Source organism: Echeneis naucrates, chromosome 21, assembly GCF_900963305.1.
Source record: "Echeneis naucrates chromosome 21, fEcheNa1.1, whole genome shotgun sequence".
In the NCBI taxonomy this organism is placed as follows: Eukaryota; Metazoa; Chordata; class Actinopteri; order Carangiformes; family Echeneidae; genus Echeneis; species Echeneis naucrates.
The window spans coordinates 852726-874728 of NC_042531.1; the positions used below are offsets into that span (position 1 = coordinate 852726).

Consider the following 22003-nt stretch of genomic DNA (forward strand, 5'->3'; position numbering starts at 1 on the left):
CTCAAGGAAGTGACATCATCAGCAGGACATTACGATGATGGCGGTCAGCAGCTCCCGTCTGCCGACAGAACAGGAAGTCCTCCTTCAGGTCAGTTGTGTCCGTGCAGCAGTACGGTGGCCCGGCAGGTTCAGTATTCAGTGTTAACATCAGCTGAGCCATCAGCATCAGATACACAAACCAAACACAAAGACACAAAAGCACCACAACATGTGATTGGTGCTTCGGCTTCTGTCTTGGTCGTCAGTGGATGAACCTTCAGGCTTTTTAAAAAGGAGGCACTTCAATAATGTTTCCTGTCGGTCTGAATCTGAGTTGCTTCTTTCAAAATGTCAACTTCCTCTTTCTGCTGCAGCTGCAGATCAGATCTTTCTATGGAGGGAAACTTCTCTTGCTGCGGTTAAAAAATTGTTTTTGGGTTTTTTTTTTTTTTAAAGCAAGAAATCAGGACCAAAAAAAACTTGGCTGGAACAGACTTCCTGTCAGAGAACCTGTTTAAAGAAGAAATGACTCTTGAGATCTGTAATGTTTTACAGGATGGTTGGTGGTGAACGGCTGGAGGTCAGGGGTCGGGGGTCAGTACAGGGAGCAGGATCCGTCCTGTCACAGAGAAAAAACCTTTGAATACAGGAAGTGGCCCGAACCTGCCGCCTCCTCCTTTCTGTGCGCCACTTTTTGGGGGATGAGGACTTCAGCCCGGCGGCTCTCCTCTGAGCGTCACTTCAGGATTTATGAGCCGGTGAGTCTTTTCTTGAATCTTTTTAAAGGAGCTTTTCACCTGTTTGTTCTGCTTCAGTCAACTTTCATTCCACTAAAACTGAAAATATCTTTGCTGTTATCAGTCACAATCAGACACAACTTCTGCACTCAACAGGAAGTTCAGCTGAGTGTTTAAACTGAATCAGCTTCTTTAAACACACAACAAATTAAATAGCTTGAACCTGAAACTAAATGTGATCGTTCTCCAAATTTGGGGGAATATTTTATTCCTTCAGGTGATCATTTTTTTCTCTTTCAACATAAAATCTGATTTAAATTAATTACTCATGTGATGGTTAATTATTATTATTATTATTAGAATTCATAATTTGGAGACTGGAAGTGAACTCAGTGTTTTACAGTTTTATCGTTCTTGTTTATTCGTGAACAATGATGAATAACTTCACATTCACAGTTACACTGCAGCTAACAGGACACTCTCTGCTCTGACTGCACACAGAAATCTCCCATGATGCCGCAGTGCCAGGTTGAGGTTAATAAAAACAGAAGTACAGTTTTACAATTATCCAAACATAACTGAAACAACAAACTGTATAATTTCTGCTTCCTGTGAAATGAGCAGATTTTAATGATCGAGTTGATCCTGAGAGACACTGATGGCCTGACGGTGACAGTTAGTCCTGAATGAGGTCAATGTCTGACCTTTGAACCACGATTCTTTGCTGCATGTCCTCCATGCAGCTGCAGTAAAACCATAAAATCATGTTGTCATAAATCGATCTCGAGCAGAGGAATAACAGCAGCACTGATAAAACGTCCTGCTCACGTCTCCGAACAGAAAGAAAGGAGGACGTGTGAGTCACCGAAGACCAGATCCTGATGGACTCCCTCTAGACGGATCTCTTACTCGGAAACAGCTGCTGCAGCAGGAAGTTTGAACCAGAGCCGTCTCCGGTCCACAGATGGGGACCTTCAGGGACATGTCCTCTGTCTGCAGGCCTGGATATGCCAGCTGGTGTGTGGACACACCGACAGCTGTTCCCAAAGGTCTGTCAGGTAGGAGAGAGATGGGCCGAGGAGTTTCCTCTTTTAACTTCAGCTGTCTGAAAAAGACCAAAACATCACTTTTTGTTTGTGGTGATTCTATAAAAAGTTCTTTAGATCATAATAACATTTCTGTTTTTGGCTTTTGTTCACCTTCCTCTCACTAACTTCTGTCAGTGAAAAGGCTTTTAATTTGAAATGTCATTATTGATCCCCTTTTCCTCCTTCAGTGACGGTGAGACGCTCTGATTTACATTCTTATCAATGAATCATCACTTCTTCCCTCCAGAAGAACCATCTGATCCAAACCATCAGTCAGCTGGTCCAGGATCGATCCCGCTGCTCCTCCTGTCGCCACCCGGATCCTCTGGAGGAGAGACCACGTCCCCAGAGAGGACACAAACCAGGTCCCTGGTCCAGTCCAGCTCTGCTTCGTCCGACTCTGTCAAAGCTGCTAACCGTCTTGGTGGTGAAGGTGAGGATGATGAGGAAGGTGGGAGGAGGACGCTGAGTCCTTCAGGAGCTGAAGTCAGGAGCAGGGAGGATCTGTCTCCTCAGAATCCAGATCCTGGAGGGTTCCTCCTCCCCAGGAGCAGCCCGGTTGTCTCCAGACGTCACCGGCCCGTCTCCTGGCACGGGGAGGAACCGGATTCCTCTGGTCCTTCAAGGTAACAAGGACTCAGTTCCTGTTGCATCACAAACACAAAGTAAATAAACAGGACATCTTGGTTTGACCTTTGACCTCCAGGTTGGTGTAATATGACATTAAAACGTTTTCTTGTGGTTTGTCACACTGAGCTAAGGTTTTGTCTGTTAAACCTCCAATAACTGACCACCAGGTGTCAGTGTGAGCAGAGCCCTCTCTGTTTTAGCTCTAAGTTTGGGCTCCACCAGCCTCTTCTTCTCTTGATAAACTGTGAAATGCTTCCTCTTCTAGTCTGAACTTTCCTGATTCTGGTTCACTGAGTCCGGATCAGTGTGGACATCCATCAGCTTCCAGTCTGGAGGATCTGGGATCCAGACCAGGACCCGGTCACCTGTGTCCCTCAGTCCAGGAGGAGAAGAAGCCACACTGCGTCTCAGTCTCATCATATCTGAACCAATCCCTGATTTCGCTGTTCCACCTGCCCTTCAGTGGACAACAGAGATTGGCTGAGGAGCAGAGGGGGCGGGGCCAAGCCAGCTATGATACAGCAGGTAGAACATCAACGAGGAGAATATTTCCTGCTCAGCAGCGTTCATCATCAGGACGATTCAGTTTGAGTTAGAAAAATGAAAGTTTGTGTTTTTCCAGGACGATCATCTCCAAACAGAAAACTGAGGACTCACAGCGGAATCCCAGAATTCTCTGCAGACGCCTTCAAAACCAGCTGTGACCTGGACAAGGTGAGGGCAGGTCTGGATCAGCGTCTTCAGAACGCGATAGAACAGAATCCACTACAGGCTCAGAAGAATCACATCAGACGTAGATTTTCTTGATCCGTCTGAAAATATGAAAATGACTCTTTAATGGGGATTAAAGGTTCAGACAGTCTACAGGTAGACCTCCATCTGGTGTCTGGTTCTAAATCAGGTCCAGGTTCTACATTTACACAGTTAAAGACTTGGCGGTCTCAGTCCACAGAGAAAAGCTCGGTCTGGATTCAGAACCTGAACCTTAAAACCAGCCGTCAGGACTTCTGGGACTTTGTGATGTCACTGTCACCAACCACACCCATGGCTGTAGCTCGATAAAGCCATCTGATCGGACTTCTGTCCTCGTCCCGGTGAAATCGATTTATTTGTTGACATCGTGTCGCCTCCGCTCCGACAGGTGGTGATCTGTACCGGTGAGCTAGCACGTTAGCCTCTGCACCCGTCCAAACACAAACTTTTGCTTCAGACTTTGCCGTGTTGGACGTGTTAGCAGTTAGCCGGCTTCTTTTGTCTGACCTCCTACGTTTACTTTATATTTTAAATGCCATTCGACGGGTCATAGAAACTGTCGCACATGTGCAGATCACCTCCTCCAGCTCCGGTTCTGGAGCGCTGCTGGCCTGCAGGTTCGAGATGTTTCCTGCTCCAACACACCTGATTCAAATCATCAGCTCGTCATCGTCTGATCAGGTGTGTTGGAGCAGTCCATCACATTATCTGGGTGTGTTGGTCTGACAATTACAAACTCGACTTCAGTCGAGCTAACGTGTTTACATATACTTTAAAAGTCTGGTTTTGGTCGGACTAAAGCAAAAGTTCGGTTTTTTAGGTGTCATGTAAACGTGTCTGTTTGGCCTCTGCAGGAAAACGCTCACTTCGTCGTGGTGGATTTGGTCCTGGAGGTTCTGGAAGCGGCCAAGTGGACTCTGAGCTCTGACCGAAAACGACACAAATACACAACCTCTGCAGAGGACAGCCCCACACACAGCTGCAGCACAGCTGGCCAGTGTTCACGAAGACGCACAAAACAACACACACAGGACCAAAACGACAAAGACGAGGCCGAACATCAGCCAAAGAAGTTCTCTGTCCTCTCCTCCGACAGCGGCTTCGAAGGTAAACTTCTTCAGGTCAAAGATTTAGACATCCCAACGTCCCAAACATCAGCAACACAACCCGGCCCAACAGGAAGTTACATTTTTAAAAGTTAGTCCGCTTCAGTCTGACTACTTGGTTTTGGTTTCAGAAAGCGGTTTGGATGCGACAGTGACGCCCAGAGATTCTCGGGAGAGTCCGTCTCCCAAGTAAGAAGCCCAAACGTCCACCCCCTTCGCCGTCTCCAGAGCGACGTCTCACTCTGTGTTTTCCCATCATGCAGTGCGGAGTGGTTGGCCCAGCAGCTGGTGCTGGAGTTCAAGACGAGCTGGCTTCCTTCCAGTGAGCCTCAGCGTGGACGCCAAAGCCTCCGCAGCACGCTTCAGGAGGTGAGAGCACGGTGATGAGACGACGGCGTGACGTTCCCTTCATTCAAGTCACACTGCCTCCTTTTGCTTCAGTCCAGGCCAGAATACTTTCTACTTTCTCCTCCTGGTTGTCTTTAATTGGACCGTAAACTGTCCCCTCTTGTCTCTGCTGTCTGAAGCTGCCGGGGACGGGAGCCGTGGCGGTGAGCGGCGGCAGCCTGACAGAGGAGATCCGGCTCCGGACCAGGATGAGAGGGTCCCTGACTTGGGCCCCTCCTCGCTTCCAGATCATTTTCACTGTTCAGCCGACGCTCAGGTGGGCTGAGAAACTGTGACGTCACAGTGACATCACAGTCACAACAAACAGACGTGACGGCGTTCGTTTCCTCCTCAGACGCAGCGAGGTCGTGGCCTTACAGCACTTCCTGTGTGCTGGCTGTGGGACGGAGGTGGAGCCCCGTGAGTTCATCCACACACACACACAGTCAGACACACAACAGACCAACTGCTGTCATTAATAAACTCTTTGTCTCTCCAGGATACATCAAGAAGCTGCGATACTGCGACTACCTGGGCAGGTGAGTCAAACTGTGACATTAATGTTCTTTACATTTCAGTTCATGTGAATCAGCTCATATTTTCCAGATATTTCTGTGACTGCTGCCACGGCGGCTCTGAGTCGGTGATTCCTGCTCGAGTTCTGTCCTCCTGGGACTTTAACCGGTAAGGACACTCAGATTTCAGCTTCTGCTCTCATTATTCACATTAACTGCAGATTTATTTTTTTTATCAAACACTGAACTGACAGAAGAATCAGTGTGGATGAACGGACTCTTTGGTCTTCCTCTCAGATATCCTGTGAGCGACTTCTCCAAGCAGCTGCTGGACTCCGTCTGGTTTCAGCCTCTGTTCGACCTGACCTGTGTTGGAAAGACGCTCTGCAGCCGAGTGAAGGAGCTGGACAAGTTCAGGGTGAGTTCAAGGTCGATGCATCATCAGTGATTATTCTCCAGATTAGTATCAGTTTTGTGCTTTGAATTTAAACATCAACATATTTGATATTTCTCATTGATTTATATCCCAGATTTTCTTTGTTTGTCAATGCTGTTTAAGTGTTAGTAAAATATTTATTTAAGTTATTTCTCTTTAGTTTCACTCTTTATGAAGTTTTGTCGTTTTCTGTCCGTCTCTGTCTCCAGGAGCTGCAGGATCAGCTGATCTGCATCAGGAAGCTGCTCAACAGCTGCAGATTCTCAGGAAGGTAAGTGAAGATCCCATTTCCTGCAGACACTGAAAACCACAGCAGCTGAATCTGAGTGATCGAGCTGCTGTGTGTTGAGTTTGTCGCCCTCCAGTGACGTTATCACAGCAGAACATCTGCAGAGACATTAATGAAGACACAAATCATCAAATCATCCAAGAAACATAAAATAAAAACTACAGAAATACCACCAAGCTGAGAATCATCTGCTGGAAACTGTGAGGATCAGAAATGTCAGTTTGGTTCGAGCAAAAATTTGACAAGACAAGAAAACAAATCTGTCTGAGTAAATATAAACAACAAAAAAAGTGCAGAAATCCTTTTAAAAACATCCAGTTCAGAGTTAAAGCCTCACAGCTAAGATTCACTGCTTTGTCTGTAAATTCTGTTTAAAATGTGTTTGAGGGAGATGATGGAGTTTGGGCAGCTTCCTGATCACCTGATCTCCAAGTCACTGCCTCTCTTCTCCATGGACGACCTGCTGAAGGTCAAGAAGGGTCAGCTGGTGACGCAGGCGAGGGCGGTGCTTTATGCAGCTGTCAGCCATGTTGAAAACTGCCAGGTCAGTCTGAAACTTTATCAACAATTCTGATTATTGATCATCTTTTGAAAAGATGTTGGATTCTTTCATTTTCACAACTGAACTGAAAACAGGAAACAAACATTTTTTATGTTTTTTTAAAGATTTATTTCTATTTACATTCAGGAGCATCAATTTATTTATTTTTTTTTTACTTTTAATTGCTTTTCTAAAATGAATAAAAAAAATCAGCGTCATGAATCAAAAAACCAGTTTTTCTCTCTCAGCTCTGCCTCGCTAGAGGTTTCATCTGTGAGTTCTGCCGAGAAAGAGACGTCATCTTCCCCTTTCAGAGCGACGTGTGTCGGCGATGTCCAGGTAACCACAGCAACGTTCGTCACCTTTAACTCAGACTGATGTGTAAGATGGAGGCAGGCGGTCCAACTGTTAATGTTAGTTAGAACATTTTAATCATCACAGCCACGTTTCTTTAAAAAGAACTCTTAGTTTTCCTGATCTGAATCATGAGACACAAACCTCACGTGCACAGATTCACTATCTTTTAAATATTTTCACCATCAAAGTTATGAAATTTACTTTTAGAGCAGCAACAGTGAAGGAAATAAGATAGAAAGTTCATTTGGAGAATCAACTTTAATTATTGTATGAACATACAAAACTGCATCTCTAACAGTAAAATACATAAACAAAAGACCATAATTAGAATCAAATTATCATTCAAACATTCATATCATCAGTTCTATAAAAAAAAAAGACTTACATTACATAAGTGTCACACATGAAATCAGACACACAACTTTGTGCGTTTCAATTCTACAGCTGCTCAGAGGAAAAGGGTACAAAAAGAGGTCATCCAAAGTGAGAAGTGTCTTATGATATTTGTACAAGACCCTGTTTCTTCCAAAATGGCATCACTTCTGTTGATGTCTCTGTAACTGCAGGAAACCTCAGCTGTGTAACAGTTTCCTGTCGTTACAGTGTGTAAGGCCTGTTTTCACAAACACTGCTTTGTGGAGAAGAAGTGTCCGAAATGTGCTCGGATCCAGTCACGGAGAAAAGCTGCAGACGGGCCCAAGAGGAACAAGACTGAAGCCGCCACCACCATCGACGGTCAACAGATCTGAACGTTAACGCCATTCCGCTGCAACACTGTCGACATGTTTCCTGTGGAAATAAAATTGGTCCCACTTTCCTAAAACGAGGTCAATGTCATCTGTCAGCAGGTCACTACGACCTCATCCTCAGGTTCTGTTGCCAGGCAACACTGGGCTGATGCTGACAGGAGTGACAGTACAAAATGAGAGCCATTTGATTATTTTTACCCAAAACAATAACTGTTAGTATAGTAACAGTGGAGGTAGATACACTGCTCAATCTACAGTCTGATTGTTGGTAGACATGGAAACCATGACAACCAAGGTCAAGCTCAGCTGACGCCATCAGGATGCCATCTAAGATGTGCACATTTTATTGATGCAATAAGGACGCATGTACATACCCGAGACCTCACTTGCCTCTCTCTAAACGGGGCAGCCCGTCATGGCGGTGAGCTGAACGTCTCCCCACACCAAGTTCGTTCACACCTGTAAGGTCACATGACAGAGTATGAGGGGCACATCAATGTTGTATTTTCCAGTTGACATGTCAAAATGTTTAATCAATGAATGTACAATTTTAAAACAATGCGTCAAATTAAAGTGTGAAACTTGAAACAAGCTCTAAAATCCAGGCCTGATTTTGGATTTTAATTCTATTTTAAATGTCCTTTTATTGCTCTATTATCAATCAGTGCCAAACTGAGAGCTGGAAAATAGTTTTATATAGATTTTGAAGTTGTGTTCTAAACTCTCCTGTGATTATGACATCAGCTCAGCTTTTAGCAGAAACACAACAAATGAAGTTCATTCATTCATTCATTGAGACTGATCTGACGTCACAGGTTGGCTGATAAAGCTCCTGATGTTTCCGATTGACAGATTCATCAGCCAATCAGGTGTCTTTGCTTTCAGCCAATTGTATGGAGAGACTAATCAGTGTCACCGGATATTACAAAACGATTGGCTGATGAAGCTGTCAATCAGAAATATACATTTGATTGACAGCTTCATCAGCCAACCCGCTACGTCAGATCGGTCACAGAATTCAACGTACAGATTTCGTAAATGAACATTCAGAAATTCGTATGCTCCGCGAATTTAAATTACAAGTGTGCCTCAAACTTACATTTGTGAAGTCTGAAACACAACTACGACACAAAGTGCATTAAGACTACTACAACCTACACACCTCAGCCATAAAATGTCAGAAAAAAACAGTCGGTAAAAGGCTGATGATACAAGACGACCGTCATCTTTTCCACTTGTGTTTCTCTTCGAGAAATATTTGAACAAGTTCATCTGAAAACGCAGTCAGCAGTTAATACAGGATGACGTGCAGATATTAGCTTAATGCTAGCAATTAGTTTAGCCAAGTTAGCCACTGAGTCGGCTGATAAGTCTCCCTTTTCTCCGGTAATTCGCTGCCTCATTCCTCACGACTACACTTCTTTCAAGACCAGACAGAATATTACATTTGAATCCAGCTCAAAATAAAATCCATAATTTTGAGTCCGATCATCATGAAAGTTTCTGTGATGGAAACATCATCTTAGCATTTAACATGGCGCGTTTGATTTACGACGTCATTTCCGGCAGCTGTCGAAGACCGAAACATCAAACAGAGTTCTGTTTTTATTTACCGTAAAATAATAAAAATGAAAAGGGCTGGCTTTAACTAATGCTAAATAGCATGAAGGGCGATGACCATAAGTATGATCACATTTTATTTATGACGGTTTTCACAGAATAAAAGCTTTTTACTGGAGCTGGATCATCTCTGCCGTTTCATGTCAGTTTATAATCTGCTCTCTATCAACAACAGACCGATTAGCTCAAACAAAACCAAAAACAAATTAACATTCCTGAACACTGTCTTTCCATCTGATTAATCTTCACATTGATCAACATTAATCTGAAGCTTTATCAGTAAAAAGAGAAAAGGGCGTCTGATGAGTCGTTTCGACGGTTTGTGTGATTAAGTTTTCAGATCTGATTCATCAACACGTTGTTATTTTTATGTTTATGTTTTATGTCCTGGCACTCATTATAAATCATATTCCACACCGAAGAAAAATGTCCATGTTTGTCCTGTTAGTTGAGATGCTGTGAGCTACCGTTAGCTACAGCTAGCAACAGCTAGCAACAGCGATAGTTAGCCACATGCTGCTCCCAGGCCTGATGGGATATGTAGTTAGCTACAGCTAGCAACAGCGATAATTAGCCACAGTTAGCATCGGTTACCTACAGTCAGCGACAGTTAACTACAGTTATGCTGCCTGACTGTCCTGCTTGTGTTCCAGAGACGCTGTCTGAGCGTCCACTCCTCCATTAGTCAAAGGAAAAAGAGGAAACAGCAGAATGTTGAAGTTGGCTGTAGGTCGCCAGACCACGTGTGCCGCCATATTGCTGTGGCGTCATTTCACCGAACTCGAGCTACATTGACCGTCACAAGTTTCCGACTAGAATGAGTTTACTGGTCTCTTGTGAGTCGAATGAATTTTCAAGAGAGATGGGAGAATTAGCTACAGTTCCCTGCAGTTGTTTTCATTAACGAATGTAAGAATATCTGTGAACTTACTTTGGCGAGATGCACATCCGGGGCCGCCATCTTGGACAGCTGGGTACGGCAACTCCACCTGAACAAAAATGACTCCTGACTCAATCGCGATTTCCCAAGAAAGTCGAGATAGGAACTGGTTTGTGAATTATGTCGCTGCTGAATGTGTGAAGACCCGAAATACAGCAGCAAGATTTGGGAGAAAAACAGTCAAGATAATCTTTTGTTGCTGTGATGATCAATCATTGTTTTATTTGTTGACTATTACTGACAAAGTAGAGCTCCCACCTTCAGATGTGATATCTGAAACACAAACAACTTCATTTATGTCAGATAGAATTATGAAATATTGCAGCAACTGTGTAAAGAACATTGCTCCTGAAGCTGCAGCTGGGCCTGGATCCTCATGGTGTCTGCGGCCTGCTGGACTCACCAGCAGATGGAACCGCTGGCTTGGATTTCCAGGAGCAGCTGAGGAGAAGACCAACGTGTCATGTCTGTCCTTAATGTCCTGTCCTGTTTGTCTGTAGCTGATTTAAATGATATTCTTCCTTCCTCATCCACATACTCTGTACTGCACTGTTTAACATAGCTTTTGAACCTCTTTTGTATGTTTGTAGTTTTTATTTCTTACGTCACTTTATCATTAGCTCTGCCTCTTTATATTTCTTATTTCTTGTATTTTATTCCTTACCTGTGGTTACTGCTGTATCGACCGAATTTCCCATACATAGGATAAATAAAGACTTATCTTCACGTATCTTCTAACTAATAACATATTCTCTGATGTTATCACTTCAGCTCTTGGACAAACTCAGTTCTGCTGATTAGCTTCTACAGTTTAAAGTCAAATATTCCGTTTGTGTCTAACCTGGCATGTCTGGAGTTGTTGCACATTCCTCTGAGTGCCCGGCGGGTTGACCTGCAGGAGGCGGAGCAGACTCTACACGACCCTTGGGGATTGGCTGAAGTGTAGAACGCTGACATTGTTGAATGAAAACTGACATGTTTTCTGAAAACATTGATGTAAAATACACAATGTCTCCCCTCAGGCACAATCTGTACAGTTCAGCGTCTTTTCCAACATGAGCTGACTTTCTTCACTATGTTCAAATCCTTGCGTTGACGTTTACAGTCATATTTTTTTATTTTTTATGCAGGATGAACAAGCAACGAATGAGCCAACATCACAAAGAACCAAAAAGACATTTCATTATTTTCATTGAAATGTGACAAATGTGACTTTTTCTCTCTAAGAAATTGGAATTGAACAAAATATGTGTAAGTTCTGCTTCAAACTTGAACTCGGTCCAAGTAAATTCTCCCTCCACTGCAGAAAAAGGAGCAGAGCCTGAATGAAGCCATGTAATTCATGTCAACGCCACGTGCTGCTGTCCAACCAGCGCCATCATAAATCAGCTTCCACAGAAAGTTCAGGATTACAGTTTGTCACACATTCCTCTCAGGTGTGTGTTTCCCACTGAGCCTGGATCCTTCAGCAGTTTAACACCAAATGTCCTTTATAATCGATCTGAAACTCAGGCGGGATGTGAAGAGTTTCTGTAGGAGCACAAACCCACAACGCCACAGGAGGTGATGACAAACACAGTCCCACATCTTACTTGGTAATCACAGAAATTACACATCCAGAGCTGCACTGTCATCAGACAAACAGAACCCGACTGAAACCGGTTCTGGTCTCTGAGAGTCCGTCATCCTGACCTGGCAGATCCAGATCTCCCTCCCTCCTTTACAGTTCCTCCTTTGGGATAAGATGTTCCCAGGCCTGATGGGATATGTAGTCCCTGCAGTGACTTCATCACTCAGCTCCAGAACTGGACCTCATACAGGTCCAGAAGAACCTGTGATATCAGATACAGTGGACGCCCCCCCCCCCCCCCCCCCCCCCCCCCTTCTGCCTCCACCCCCCATGTCCTCAGCTCTTCTCACCTCCTTTAACAGCAACGAGACCAAACATGTTTTTGAACTCAGCTCTGTGGGGGGGGGGGGGGTGACAATGTGTCAGACTGATGGCTTGGCTGAGAGTGAGTGTTTTATTCATACCAGGGTGTGTTCACACACACACACAGACACACACTGTGCCGCTTCATCCTCAATAAGAGCTGACATTTCTTTCGGGGGGGCGCTGACGTTGACCTTGTTGTCCTTTTAAATTTAAATACGTCCTGCAACTCACTTGTGTATTAATGAAGTTATTTTACGGCTTCATTGTTATTTTATGGAGCTGCCACCTCCACACACACACTTTGAACTAACCTGAACACGTCTTCCTCTGCTGTTTGAGGTCGCTGTGGCTCTTTGGTGTGGAGCAGCTGTCACGCGGGAATCGAACACAGCTCTCCATCCTGACCACGTCAGCTCACTTTCCCCTTCTCTGCTGACATCATCACTACGAACACTAGATGTCGCCGAGCAACAGAACCTGATGATGAGGTCAAAGTGGTCGTTTCTGTCACTCAGCGAGTCACCGTCATGTTGCTGTTTAATGAAAATCAGCTGAGTCACAGGAGCTCCTGGATTCCTGCGAACACCCCGACTCTCCGGGGTCAGACTGAAGACTAACACCCCCCATCCCCACATGGAGGCCCCCTCCAGAGAAAGTGAGCTGGGAGAACCTCCTGATGTTTTGGTCCTGGACTCAGCGGGCCAGGATGTGGAGCTCATCTCTTTATTTGTGGATGTTCTCGTGTGTTCAGGTTTGCCCTCCCAGCTGGTCCAGACTGCACCAGGATCATCCTCATGGTCCTGAATCCGGTCCAAGAGTCTGGTTCTGAACTATCCCCTCACCTTCAGTGAATGTGGTCTGTCGTCACCACACCTGAAGAAGGAACGTCTGAGTCCAGATGGTCCGACACATTCACCTGAGGACAGGAGACAACGGTCCACCGGGTTCAGAGGTTCCTGGTTTGATTCCCCTCAGTGCCGCTCCTGAACACACAAAAACAAAAAAACACACTGATTCAATGATCATCAAACTAAAAACAACACACAGTCAGTTTTTTACGGGTTCATGCAACTTCACCTGGTTCCTGCCTCTTCCTGTCTCTATGCTAAGCTATGCTAGCAGGCTACAGCTCTGCATTTGATTTCCAGACTTCAGGGTCACATGACTCTTCTCAGCTGCCTGTAGTTGAAAACATGATGAAGCATGAAACCACAAACGTAGAAAATGTTCTTTCAGATCTTCTGGGTTTGATCTGCTCCTGAATCTATGTCAGATCTGGATCAGATGGGAGACCTGATGGATGTTGGTGTCTCCTGGACTGAAATGTTTCTGCCTCAGAGATCAAAAGCTCTTTGAAATGTCTGAGACAATGAATGATGCTGAAAACGGTGAAGAAGAAACACATGATCCCTTCAGACTCAGGTTCATCCAGTTCACACGTCAGCTTCAAAGCCCCGACTGAGTTTTCTGACAGATGAGATTAAGAGATTATCGATGAACAGATTCCTTATTAAGAAAGGATGAAGAGGAAATAATGAGGTGAAGACCAGCAGGAGAACGAACTCTGTTCGATAAGATCAGATCAAAAAGTCCAGAGTTTCCCATTCAACAAACATCTGACCTCCATCTAAATAACTCAGACTGTGTTGGGACCCAGATCCAGATCTGAGTGTGAGTGTGTGGAGTTCAGATGGCGTCCGGCTGAAGACGGAGATCGGAGGTGAAGGCCATGTCCACGTCACGATGTCAAACATCAGTTTGGTCCTTGTTCTCCTGTTGTGAGATGACTGGATCGCTCCTCTCCACAGTTTAGATGGAGATGGTTTCAGATATGAAGCTGCAAAGATTGTTTTCCTTTTAAAATGTAATACTTCCTGAAACAGTTTTCAGGTGAAAGAATCAGCTGTTCTTATTTGGAGTGAAAACATGGAAGTGAGGTTTGACTCAGAGATTAAAACAGAATCATCATCTGAATTAAGATAATCTTTTAATACACAAAAGCATATTTTCTCTACAGAGAAAAAAAACAGGCTTTAAAATAATAATCTCAAACTGGGAGTCGTCGCTTTTTTACTCTGAATTGTTGAAGGATAAAAACATTAAACCAGACAAATGAAGACCTGAATCACCTGCAGGCCGATCTGTGGTTGGATGTGGAGCTCTTTGATCATCTGGGCGCCGCGGGGTCAGCTGCTGAGCAGATTGTCTTCATGTCAACACAGCTTAGACTTCCACACCACGTTTAACCCGCCGTTAACCCCGTCTGAGTCAGACGCACAAACACACCAACACAATCTCCAGGGAAACACGTAGAAACAAAAGAGAAAGTCATATTTTCTGCTGCATTCACTGTTTGGTTTTATTTATCTGATATCTGAGAAATATCTGGACAGATTCAAGTGTTGGACCTGGACTGAGGCTGTCTGGGTTGATAAAATGATGAAAAATATTTCTCTCTCGTAAAGGCTTTTTCAGTTATGTCTGATATTCCCCAACATCACTAATTGTGTTGTTCAGGATTCAGTCAATAATCAGCTTCCCCTCATTATGTCTTGTTTTTTAAAATCCTGTTGGCCTGTATTAACCTGGCCCTGATTGAGCATCAGTCTACCTTCAGACCGTATGAACTTTCCATTTATGTTTTTGTGTGTTCTCCTCCCAGTTTGGTGCAGCAGGTCGACATCAGCTGCTTCATCTTATTGAATCATCAGAGTGTCTGACAGAAAAAGCAGCGACTGCGTGAGAAGAACAAATTCACACAGTGTCGTCCAGAAATCAGATCATCCATCTGACGTTGTTAAACCCGCAAACGGATCAGACCTGTTTGTGTTTTATGACCAGCTGTGTGGTGACTTCACACTCAGCTGGAAAATTAAGACATTTTGGTAACTTCATCGTTTCTTTCAAGTAACTTTACAACTGTTTTTTTGTTGTCAGTGGTTTTTTCTCCAAATCTTTTACTTCTCCCTCATTTAAGGTTTTATTTTCCAAGTTGATTTGATACTTCCTGATTTTGCCCTTGAATATGATTTTGTATTATAATATGTTGAATAAACATAAACATTTTTATCCACATTTCTAAAAGAAAATACGGACAGAATTTCTTTCAAAAAAACTCCTTCTCATGCCATTTCCTGAGTTGGAAGAAAACCAAACGTCCTTGAAACAAGAGAAAATTGCTAATTGTCTGAAATGAAAACATCTTGCTGGTAACCAACATCAGCATCTGACACAGCTCGTTGTGATTGGTGGAGCTGAGCGGCTTTAAAACAGGAAACAGTGAAACCGAAGTCCAGCGCTGACACTTGGCCTTCTCTGCCAAAGGTCGGACCCTGAATGGCGGGAATCATCAGAGCTGGCTGTTTTTTTGCTGCTCTGATAAAAAATGGATGATCTTTTCAGCAGCGATCAAACGGAGCTGGTGTGTTTTCTCGCTTCATTGGATCATCGACGGCTGAAGCAGAACGGAAACAAGAAGCTCATTGACGTTTTCAAACTGAGCCCTGAAGCTGCAGAGCGATGACCTTCACGGCTCCACTGAACCACTGTGGCAGGTCGGTCAGTTCACTGAGGGTGGGGGGCCTCCATGTCCTTTCCACCGACGGGTGGAGGAACAAACGGCAGCCTTTTTAAGTTCAAAACATTTAATTTCAGTTTTCTTCTGATGTGTTTTAGAAATGAACTAAAACCAAGAACACTTTGCTGTTATTTATATTTTGTTTAACAATTTTTCACACACACACACAAAAAAACGTTTACTTCCTGATTGGGAGAGGAGCCCCGCCTACCACCTGTCGCTCCAGGTCGACAGGTGAATGAACAGAAACCCAGAGACCCAAACTCAGATCAGGACTCTGTTAAGACCAGAATCAGAGACTAGCAGACATGTCTGAGCAGTTTGTGTAGTTTGGGACAAAGTGTTATCAGTTGGGCTTCCAGAAGTTTCCATGAATCTCTGATTATCAACAACTCATGCTTCCTGAAATTTGGCTGAGCTTCATCAAGAAGAAAGCAACACTTGATTACAGTCCGGATTAGAGTTCAGAGCAGGAAGACAAAACTCTTGTGGTGTTCCACAGGGTTCTGCACCAGGTCCTTTCTTCCTTTAATTAGTTTTGTAGAAAACTAGCTCTCAACGTGATAAAGCAGGTCAAATCATTTGGCTCATGATCAGACGATGATCAGCAAAAGTTAAACCAGAGACGAGCTGTGGAGATCCACAAGGGATCGATTGTCAGCGGGAGCTCGACACGTTCAGGAGAATCTGAAACATGACGACAGTGATGTCATTCATTTTTATGAGGCAGTTAAGAACATCAATGGGATCATTTACAATCAGAACTTGTATTACTGGAACTATTTGTGTTGCACCATAACGGTGACAGAAACATGAAACGGCCCTGAATGATGATAATTCCTTTGAACTGTCGCAGAAATGGAAAACATTTGTCCAAACAGACGGAGTGATGCTTCTGTGTTAGCTGATATATGTTATTATTTTATAGACACTCAGTTCTTCATGGTAACTTAACAATCCAGAATCAGAGCGGAGTCGCAGCAGAAGGATCAACATTCCTGCAGCAGAATCCAGTTACAGTCGGGTCAAACTGCTGACCTGCACCATCTGCAGGACTCGCTGCTGTCCCACTGAAGGACTGGAGGTTCACAGCTGCTGGATGAAAGAAGAAGAAAGCCGAGTTTATCTGTCGAAATGTTCCAAATGAAAACTAAAACCAATAAAGACAGATTCGATTTTAAAAGCCTGCTAAAACAGTAAAACACGTATAAAACAGAAAAAGACAATTGAAGGTTAATCTGAATAGTTTGGATTAAAGCTGGAGACGTAAAGAGGTCACAGAGTCAGCTGAGCTGATTTACTCAGGCAGAAACATTAAAGATTTATTACTCTGATTTTTGAGAATGAGAACAAAATGGAACCTTGTAGGTTCATTGCAGACGTTTTAATTCAATTTCCTTTTTATGTCGACTGTCATACAACATCATTGGATTGTCGACTTTCTGTCGAAAAGTATCTGAACAGTGAAAATATAATAAACAGTAAACGTTCACTTTCACAGCAGGAAGCAGCGTTAAAAATCCCACAGAGGAAATATCTGAGACAAGGTGAGTCCGTCGGCTTTATGAGCCACAGCTGCAGGATTTCACTTTTACAAGATCCGGTTCTTTTTCTGAAAAAATGAAAGTAGGAATTGATGGTTGGTTTGGTCTTGAACACATTCTGGTCCCTGAGCCGGCTGACGGAGACCAGGACAGAGCTGGACCAGATGAAGAGGTCAGACACTGACGTTTCAACGTTTAATCCAAATCCAGAGCTGAGTGGGAGTTAATGAATCAAACCTGAGGTTTGTGTCTCTTCTGTTGTGTGTCTGTTGTGTGTCTGATGATGACAGAGTTTTATTCAGATCTTTAGTATCAAATTAATAGTTGGATCTTGTAATATGATGCAGCTTCATTCAGCCACATTAGGAATTCTGCCTGGCATAGAAATGATCTGCTGAGATGCAGGTAAACAAAACGCACACACACACGCACACACACACACACACACACACACACACACACACACACACACACACACACACACACACTGCCTGCTCTGTGACGGGAATCTTAAAGAGAATTCATCTCATATTTGAGAAGCAGATTTGCAGCAGAGCTTAAACACGCCTGTATGTGCACGTTTGCTCAGAGAGCAAAATTCTGCATCTTCCGCTGGATTATGGGCTGTCGGGTGACCAGACGTGGTTGCCTAGCAACCCTGCCTGCGCGCGAGGTGGCAAGTGATGGGAGATCACAGCACATTTGGCTCAGGAGAGCGAGACAGAGAGGAAATCCTCCTCGGTTCATTTTGGCTGCAGAACAGAATCAGATCTGAGGACTCCTGCTGATGAACATCAAACACAGAACGTCTTAATGTGGCGATAACACAGTGAGCAGAAGTTGGTCCGAGTTTATTGTGTTAGAATAAAGAGCTGACCAGAGCTCCTGATCAGATAAAGAGAGAATTGACCCAAACACATGAGAGGAACTTTTCTGTGGAGAAGAAGGAAACATTCAGAGTGTGTTTGTAGTTTTCTGACAGAATCAGCTGATTCAGCTGATATGAAGAGATGAAAAATCAAATGTGAATAAGTTGAAGTCCACCTGCTCAAACACTTCTGGACCAGAGTGAGAACCTGGATGTGGACTGGCTGCAGTGAGAGTCTGCTGTCAAACTGTGGAGCAGTTGAGTTGTGAACTGATCTGGGTGATTTAACAGGAAGGAAGCTGAACTGATGATGATCAGATGTTGATCGGAATCAGATCAAACTGCAGTGACGACGGGAAACAACCCCGAAGAAGAAACACTTTGTGCTTCCAGAAAATGAGTCAGCGATGGAAATACATGAACACACTGAAAATTATGTTATTTATTATTATTACTGGTGAATTAGGTGGTGGGAGGAGGGGCGTATTTTATTTAGTGAGCTAAATTCATTTATCTGAAATTAAAATCAAATGTGAGGGAACGATTATGAATGATGAATCAGCTGATTTGTCTTTTGGGGGTACATCATCATTTCATTCCTAAAACTCAGTTTGTCCAAAGCAGCAGCTTTGGATTTATGATATATGGTTGTAGATAGATCCTTCTCCAGTGTCCCAGCAGGTCCAGGTCCAGACCTGCAGCTCTAATCCAACCAATCAGAGCTGATTAATGAACAACAGAGTCGGCCCCCGCAGGCCGAGCTGTTGTTGTGTTAATGAGGACTTATCCTGTGATAAAAGCGGGGGAGTCCCACTGTGCTGGTCACCCTGCAGTAGTTACCTCCCTCAGTGATGATGGATGGAGACAACAATGAGAGCTGGACTCACAGTGATCCTGGTCTCAGGCTGCACAATCAAATCCAGATTCAACATCTGCAGGATCCAGCTGAGTCTGGATTCATGTGAGCGCCGGAGAACGTTCAAAGAAGAAGATCGAGCTGCACGTCATCTTAGAAAAGACCAAACAGCCTTTCACACAACAAACGCACACAGCTGTTTCTCAGGCCCACGCTGAAACCAGGAGACCTCAGACTCCACCGCGGTCCTCGAGCCAACGAGAGCCAGCTGGTTCCTTCAGGCAGGTAAACACGAGCCGGGAGAGTTCAGAGATAAACCTGCAGAGACACGCTGGCCTGCTGAGAGACGCCTCAGTGTGTTCTCTGAGGAACAGCACAAACTTTACTGGAAACCACAATAATCCAGGAAGACAGACGTTCAGACAGCCCACCAGAATAAAAGTAATTTCTTGTTGAAATATGACGTAGATTCATAAATATTGATGTGGTTTAAGTGTTCCTGAGGTTTGATCCTGATCCCTCAGTTTGTTCTGTGTGTTATACAGACTCTGGTTTACCTTCATGTTTACATCTGCTCTTCAACCTCTGAGTTCTTTAACAAGCCGCCACGTGTCCAGACTTAATGTGTGTTTTTGGCTGGCTGGGGGAGGACAAACAACAAGTGGAGGATTTGGAAGCAGCAGCTCTTCATGTGTGACACAGTTTGAGGGCCAAGCGGTTGGATTTCCAGCCTGCAGCTGCTCGGCCCCCCCAGGAGACCGAGGAGAGTCTGGAAGGGAATCAAATGTTCCTGCCAGTGATTCATTTAGCACCAACCCTCCCCCCTGCCAGCCATCGACCTCCTGACCCTGCCTCCATCCTCTGCTCTCTGCCCGCTCTCACACTGTAATCCAGATCAGTCCTGGTTCAGGTCTCAGTCTGTTTCAGGATATTTTCATGTCCTTTTGCTGGTTTATTGAAAACAGGAGTGACAGATTGTTTAAGACTTCATCTGGACTCATTTTGTCCTTTTTATTTATACCAACACAAGATACATCATTTATCTGGTTGCCATGGTGACACGTTGATGTTTAAGCAGAAAAATTGATCAGCGTGAAGACGAGAAACTGACTCAGACCTTCTCCAAAGCTTCAGCTCTGAGGGACGGCATGACAGGGTTTCCATGCTGGACCCTGGTCCACCACCTGGACACATGGGCAACAGAACTGGACCAGGGAGAAGGTGGTTTGGACTGGTGGATCAGGTTTATGGCATCAGGATGTATTATGGGAAAAGGCCAGCTGGTGGAGACAGTGTGATGCGTTGGATGTCCTGCTTGATGTGGATTTTATTCCAGATCAATGCTCTCCGCCTCGACATTCAGGAGGTTTGAGGAGCAACAACCAGTTCAAGGTGCTGACTCGGTCCTCCAGATCTGAGTCCAGTCCAGCATCTGGACCAACAAGTCCAGATCCACAGAGGCTCACCTCACAACTCCCAGGACTTAAAGGATCTGCGTCATGGTCCAGATCCCACAGCTCAGTCCAGACCTCCCGGATCAGGATCGGTGGGCCATGATGATCTGGCTTTAGCTGCCTCCTGTGGGACCTGGAAAAGTGTTTCCTTCATGTCTGAGCTTCAGATCCCCCTCTTCAGCTTCAGAGATGTTCCGTCACGTCAAAGCTGTCTGACATTATTAACCCTTCCTTGAAGCCATGTGGGATATCAACATGGCGTCTGGGTGAGCAAGGCCTTCTGGGACAGCAGACACAGCCTCAGCACAGTGGCGACAGGAAATGAAGGTGTCAGCAGTAATGGTGGCTCTTTTTCATGGTGCTGCTCTGTTTGTTTCTCTGCAGAACCGTTATTATACAGGGCAGCCTGGTGTTAAGGTGGACTGGAAAAATGTCCACCTTAAAGTCAAACTGGGTCACACGAAAGCAGTTATTTATGTTGATAGGAGTGTAAAGAAGAAATCAGGATTAAAGTTCATTCACAACAAACAGCTGCAGTTCCTCCACAGACAGACAGACAGAGTGAGGTCCACTCTCCTCTCCACTGTGATGTAGATTTCAGGATTTAAGTGGATGATGATTTAGTTATTTCAAAACAAAACAAGTATTTCATCTAATGCAAATTAAAAGACAGAAGGGGTCCCTGGTTTTCTTTTCTTGGAAACTTCAGGAGGAGTTTTTTGGTCTCCATCAATGGAATCTCAACACGAAGGTTTGAGTTTCCGTTTGGATCCAAATGGAGTATTCCAACTATTCAAACAATCACCCTCCTCTTTATTTAGGTTCTGTAATCAAACACCATTATGGCCGAGAGATGCTGCTCGTCTATCTTTAGGAGAGGAGAGTTTGTTCTTGTCCATCATCTTCATCACGACCTTCGCTCCAGCCTGAATCAAAACATCAGAGGACAGCTGGCAGCAGCCGTCCGTGGTATGTGTGAGAAAACAGCAGGATCCAGTGCTGGTTTCATCATTTCCTCCTGAAACTAAGATGGGCCCTGATCTGTGGGGGGATTCCTGGGACACAGAAACAGGCCAGTCCTGGATTAGGACTTAGACCGGAGGATCTCTGTGATCCTGCCGATGATGAGCTGCAGCGTTTCAGAGCAGCAACGCTGCTGACCGCTTCATGAAGCAAACACACTAATCCCTTCCCTCCAAATCTGAGCAAAGTTTCTAATTAAGTTCTTATCAGAGGCAGTAGTTTCCTGCCTGGGGGGTCACTGCCCCCACCGGGGTCACCAGATGAAACCAAGAGGTCAACGGAGGATTTGGAGAAAAAAATGCTTCATAAAACGATGTTTAAATCATTTTACTGTAAAATTCGCTTCCTGAGATTCCGAAGTGAGTCTGAAAAGGAGGAGACTACCGACCACACGTATAAGAAGGGGAAAATATTCTGATGATCACAGAGTCTCTTGGTAAATGAGCCAAGTGTGAAACTGAACAGCAGATCAGGTTGTCTGAAACGTCCTTTACGTTGCTGCTGAGACAGGTGAGTTTGTCGCAGCTGTGTCTGAATGACGAGGACAGGATGAAATATCTGACAGGAGTTTTCTGTCATCATCTGTGAAACATGATCATTAACTGCTAACTTCCAGCA

At 44.4% G+C, this 22003-nt stretch overlaps 1 protein-coding gene and 1 long non-coding RNA gene across 5 annotated transcripts; one reads left to right on the forward strand and one right to left on the reverse strand.

Moving 5' to 3' along the window:
• Positions 1 to 497: 497 nt before the first annotated feature.
• On the forward strand, positions 498 to 8223 carry rubcnl (rubicon like autophagy enhancer). Of its 2 annotated transcripts, none has more exons than XM_029531004.1 (17): positions 498 to 737; positions 1557 to 1765; positions 2052 to 2430; positions 2700 to 2959; positions 3057 to 3148; positions 4042 to 4294; positions 4425 to 4482; positions 4557 to 4662; positions 4821 to 4957; positions 5036 to 5100; positions 5180 to 5219; positions 5287 to 5364; positions 5493 to 5613; positions 5841 to 5902; positions 6308 to 6464; positions 6710 to 6800; positions 7422 to 8223. In XM_029531004.1, the coding sequence occupies exons 2-17, from the start codon at positions 1681 to 1683 to the stop codon at positions 7565 to 7567; spliced, it is 2130 nt and encodes a 709-aa protein (XP_029386864.1). In that variant the 5' UTR covers positions 498 to 737; positions 1557 to 1680; the 3' UTR covers positions 7568 to 8223. The 2 variants fall into 2 exon arrangements, with proteins under 2 accessions (XP_029386864.1, XP_029386863.1); XM_029531003.1 differs by having other exon boundaries at positions 1557 to 1774; positions 7422 to 8220.
• Positions 7058 to 11198, reverse strand: LOC115062354 (uncharacterized). 3 transcript variants are annotated; one of them, XR_003842378.1, is made up of 4 exons: positions 10792 to 11192; positions 10119 to 10568; positions 7942 to 8026; positions 7058 to 7607 (listed from the first exon to the last, which is right to left on the reverse strand). It is a non-coding gene; the product is annotated as an uncharacterized LOC115062354 (long non-coding RNA). The 3 variants fall into 3 exon arrangements; XR_003842379.1 differs by having other exon boundaries at positions 7058 to 8026; positions 10969 to 11198; XR_003842377.1 differs by having other exon boundaries at positions 7058 to 8026; positions 10792 to 11191.
• Between the last annotated feature and the right edge of the window lie 10805 nt (positions 11199 to 22003).